The sequence below is a fragment of the Lampetra planeri genome, chromosome 6, assembly GCF_965212315.1.
Source record: "Lampetra planeri chromosome 6, kcLamPlan1.2.h2, whole genome shotgun sequence".
NCBI lineage: Eukaryota > Metazoa > Chordata > Hyperoartia > Petromyzontiformes > Petromyzontidae > Lampetra > Lampetra planeri.
The window spans coordinates 14652956-14656945 of record NC_136112.1 but is presented as its reverse complement, the minus strand read 5'-3'; the positions used below and the strand labels follow the sequence as shown (position 1 = coordinate 14656945).

The following is a 3990-nucleotide window of genomic DNA, read 5'->3' as shown; positions in this document are numbered from 1 at the left end:
ACCTTACTAATTGGCTGGTTCAGCAATATATTTATATTTATTCGATCTAACCCAAAAACCTCTATTATTATTGATAATATTGGTCGCGAGAGCCTACTACGTGTTGAACTGCCTGGCTAACATTGTGACATTGTGTGAGAGTCGTGGCCAGAGTGAGCGGGTTGAGTTGTTAATTGTCAGAAGATTGATTCCATTTGGCTTTAGGCATCGTCGCCCCCACCCCCACCCCCCCCACCCCTCCTGCAAAACGCGTCCCATGAAATTAAAAGTCGGCCGTTGTGTAAATTGCAAAAAGGTTTTTTTTTATTCGTTGTTGATTTTTTTTTTTCACAACAAGCAGAATGCGTCAAGACAACAACAGTGGTCGCGTGGGTCATCAAAAAGCGTTGCCGTGCCAACGCAGTGCAATCCCGGCACGACGCATCGTTCCGCTGACTTGCGCGACTTGCCATTGCCTGGCAGTCCGGGTCTGGATTCGTTCATCGCGGGCGGCCGACAGCAAACACATTTTTTTTGCAACCGCACGCGAAATTCCGACTCCGCAAAAAAAAAGCGCCGTTTGAATAAATTAACGTCTTGAAAAATGTAGACAGTTTTATTAAATTTTTTAAATATTCACGATATCAAGGGTCGAAGTAATTTTTCAGCCATAAGTTAAAATATTATAAATAGACGTTTTTGTTAAATAATATAGATATGTACGTATTATACAAACACAGGAATGCAACGCCGCTCTTCCTTCTCCCCTCCTCGTGCGCTGTAGTGCAAATTTCAGTGGTTCGCTTAAACCACGCGCGAGACGTTTCGATTGTTTCAAGTAAAACTCGACGAGGATTTACGTCGCAAACAAATAACAACACGTGGACACCGGGTCGCCAACTCGAACCTCTCCTCGCGAGTCCGCAATGAGCGTCGTGGTCATGACGGCTTCGCACCGGTGGTAGCACGTTGACGAACGTATAAATAGATAAATAATCACATGATATTCGATTAATGTTTGATCATGGCTGTAGCGGGAGACGAGTGTGTACGCGAGCGATGCGTACACGCGATGGATGGATGGCGGGCGCGGTGGGGGTGGGAACTCGGGTTCACCGCCGTCTTCCTAAAGTCTCTGTCTGGGCCCGCTCGGATCCAACATGATCATCATAATCTGCGTCAGAGAGTGAGTGAAATGACCGCTGCCTAAGCGGGGCTGCTGCACTGGTGGGTGCAGGAAAAGTTGACGGTGGGTGTAGCAGAGTGGAATTCTTTTCCACTTACTGGCTCAAAGTCCCCCTCAAAAAACACTTTTTGTGTCTTTGCGTTAAACACACACACACACACACGGCACAACAATCACGCAATCACGTGAGCTCGGTTTTTGTTGTTGTTGCAAGTAGCACAGGATAGAAAACTGCAGGATGCATTCTATACATTTTAAATAGAATAAAATAATGTCACCAGTTCAAGCCACAGCTGGGGTAAGTGTGTGCGGGTGGGCCTACCAACGCAGCCCATTGTCCCTGTGGTATCAACAAATCGAGTGTCACTATGGGAAGTCAACAGCAGCGAGCGCAGTTCGCGCCGCTACGCTACAACAGTTCGTGCACAAAGGTCACCGCCCCTGGTGGCCGGCTCCCCCTCTACTCGCGGAGCGCCGCCGCAGCGGACATGTCGACCACGGCGCTGTGCTCGCTAACGATGCCCGCGTCCACCAGCCTCGCCAGCTCAGCACGGGCGCCCGCCTGCGCCCGCGACTCCTGGACAACCACGAGCACCGCATTGCTGCCGCCGCCGCTGCTGCTGCTGTGCGAGTCCATCGAAAACCACGAATGTGACGACGACCATGACGATGATGTGGACGACGACGAAGACGACGACGAAGAAGACGACGAAGACGACGAAAACGCCAGGGTGCTGAGTGCAGCCGTCAGCTGGTCCGCATCTCCCTCCAGCACCATCACCGGGATCTTCTCACCACCTCCAACGCCTCCTCCGCGCGTCCCTTCCGTGGCTGTGGCCCCGAACGCGCCGAGCAGAGAGCGGAGGTCCAGACCGCCGGCGTCCTCGCCGGCTCGGTCGAGGCGGCGCAGGTCGACGCGCACCGCCGCCTCGCCGAAGTGGGAGGCGATGGCCTCGGCGTGGCGACCGCCCTCGCAGCCGTGCAGCCACAGCACCAGCGGCTCGGCATGCGAGTGCACGGACAGGTAGCGGTGCAGGGCGGACACGGCGGCGCGGGAGGGCGCGGCGCTGGCGGAGGAGGCGGAGGAGGCGGCCGACTCGTCGCTGTGGTGCAGGGCGCACAGACGCTTTTCCAGCACGTCCAGGTTGTAGCTGGAGACGTAGTCGTCAAGATTCTCGGCTGCGTTAAACACCTGCGGGGGAGCGACAGAGGGCGAGACACGGGTCAGGTTTTTGGTCTACGCGCTGCATCGTGGCGATGCTCGTGTGTTCTCTGCGTGCGTCTGTGTGTCTGTGCATCTGTGCGCGTGGCTACTTTAGTTAGGTGTGGGGAAGCGGTGGTGTACGAGTTAGTACGCTGTGCTCATCGTCACCGGCCAACACCGGTGAGGATTATCTGAACCGGTTATGGGCCTCCCCCTAGGTCGACTCGGCCTCAAATGAGTACCTTATGCGGTGTGTAAACATCACCACTTGGGAGACAAAGGCGGCCGGGCGCAGTGTTGGCCACCCACCTGCCGTGCCGGCCTTCATAGGTGCTGGCTAACAGCATTTGCCCCAACGTTATATTAAGGCTATATGGGGATGTGAACTATGTGGTGATGTGAACTGTGCCCTCGATTGTGGCGACCTGGGTTCGACTCCTGTGGTTTGCGTATTAGTTTGTGGGATTGTGTGTGTGGGTCTGTGTGTCTGTCTCTGTATTTCCATATATCCGCATGGTATCTAAGTGTTCACATGTATAATACATGTTACTGTGATTGCACATATAGTGTGTGTGTGCGTGCGCAATCATGTCTATCTACCTGTACGTGCATGCACATGTCTGTGTGTGTGTGGTGTGTACGTTCCTGGCCGTGCGTCTCTGCGGATACGTGCCTGTATGTATCTGTGTACATGTACGCACGTGCGTGTGTGTGTGTGTCAGCGTGTCCATGCAGGCAGTGTGAGCAGACACGCACCTGAAAAGCCACGACGACGGCGAAGAATGCGAGCCAGCCCTTGGCCGGGTTCCGCTCGGACGGCGGTCCCCTGCGCGGAGCCCTTTGTGCCGGGTACTTCACTCGGATCGCCCTCCTGGGGGCCTTGGGCCGAGCGCTCCTCAAGCCGGGAGCCGTGGCCCGGGCTTGCAGCGCTGCCTGGGGCTCGAAGGTGAACACCTGCGTCTCCACGAGGCTGCTGCTGCTGCTGCTCATGCCGCTGCTGTGTCTGCTGATGACGCGCGGTGTTGCGGCGGGGCTTGGGCAGGCTCGGAGACGGGGCCTGAGGCTGGGTCTCATGTAGTAGTTGGTGGCGCGGGACGACATCTCCACGTCTGCACCGATGCTGCTGTTGCAGCCGCTGCTGCTGCTGCTGTTGCTGTTGAGACGAGATGAGCAGTGCGGGGGGGCTGCATCCATGGGTCCCCTGCTGCACTTGAGACACATTATCATGAGGGCTGCCTGTTTTGGGTTCGAGTTTTTGCGTAGAGATGCGGTGCCGACGACGGTGTAGCTGGGTTGGTTGTCACGGAGCTGCTGTTGCGGCTGCCGTGGGACGTTGCTGCTTCTGTGTCGGGGAGGGCTCCTTTATATAGAGGGGATGGGAGCGGGCGGGGCGGTGACGCTTGGGGCCACGCTGTGACGACATCGCGCGACCGGTTTGGCGACTCCTTCCCATGGCTCGATGCACGCACTCACACGCACTCGCACACGCGCACACTCACACACGCGCACACTCACACACGCGCACACTCACACACGCGCACACTCACACACGCGCACACTCACACACGCGCACACTCACACACGCGCACACTCACACACGCGCACACTCACACACGCGCAC

General features: G+C 56.3%; 1 protein-coding gene across 1 annotated transcript; it reads right to left on the bottom strand.

Moving 5' to 3' along the window:
- Positions 1 to 281: 281 nt before the first annotated feature.
- Positions 282 to 3724, bottom strand: LOC144719590 (uncharacterized). Its single transcript, XM_078595666.1, has 2 exons — positions 3126 to 3724; positions 282 to 2357 (listed from the first exon to the last, which is right to left on the bottom strand). The coding sequence occupies exons 1-2, from the start codon at positions 3594 to 3596 to the stop codon at positions 1626 to 1628; spliced, it is 1203 nt and encodes a 400-aa protein (XP_078451792.1). The 5' UTR covers positions 3597 to 3724; the 3' UTR covers positions 282 to 1625.
- Between the last annotated feature and the right edge of the window lie 266 nt (positions 3725 to 3990).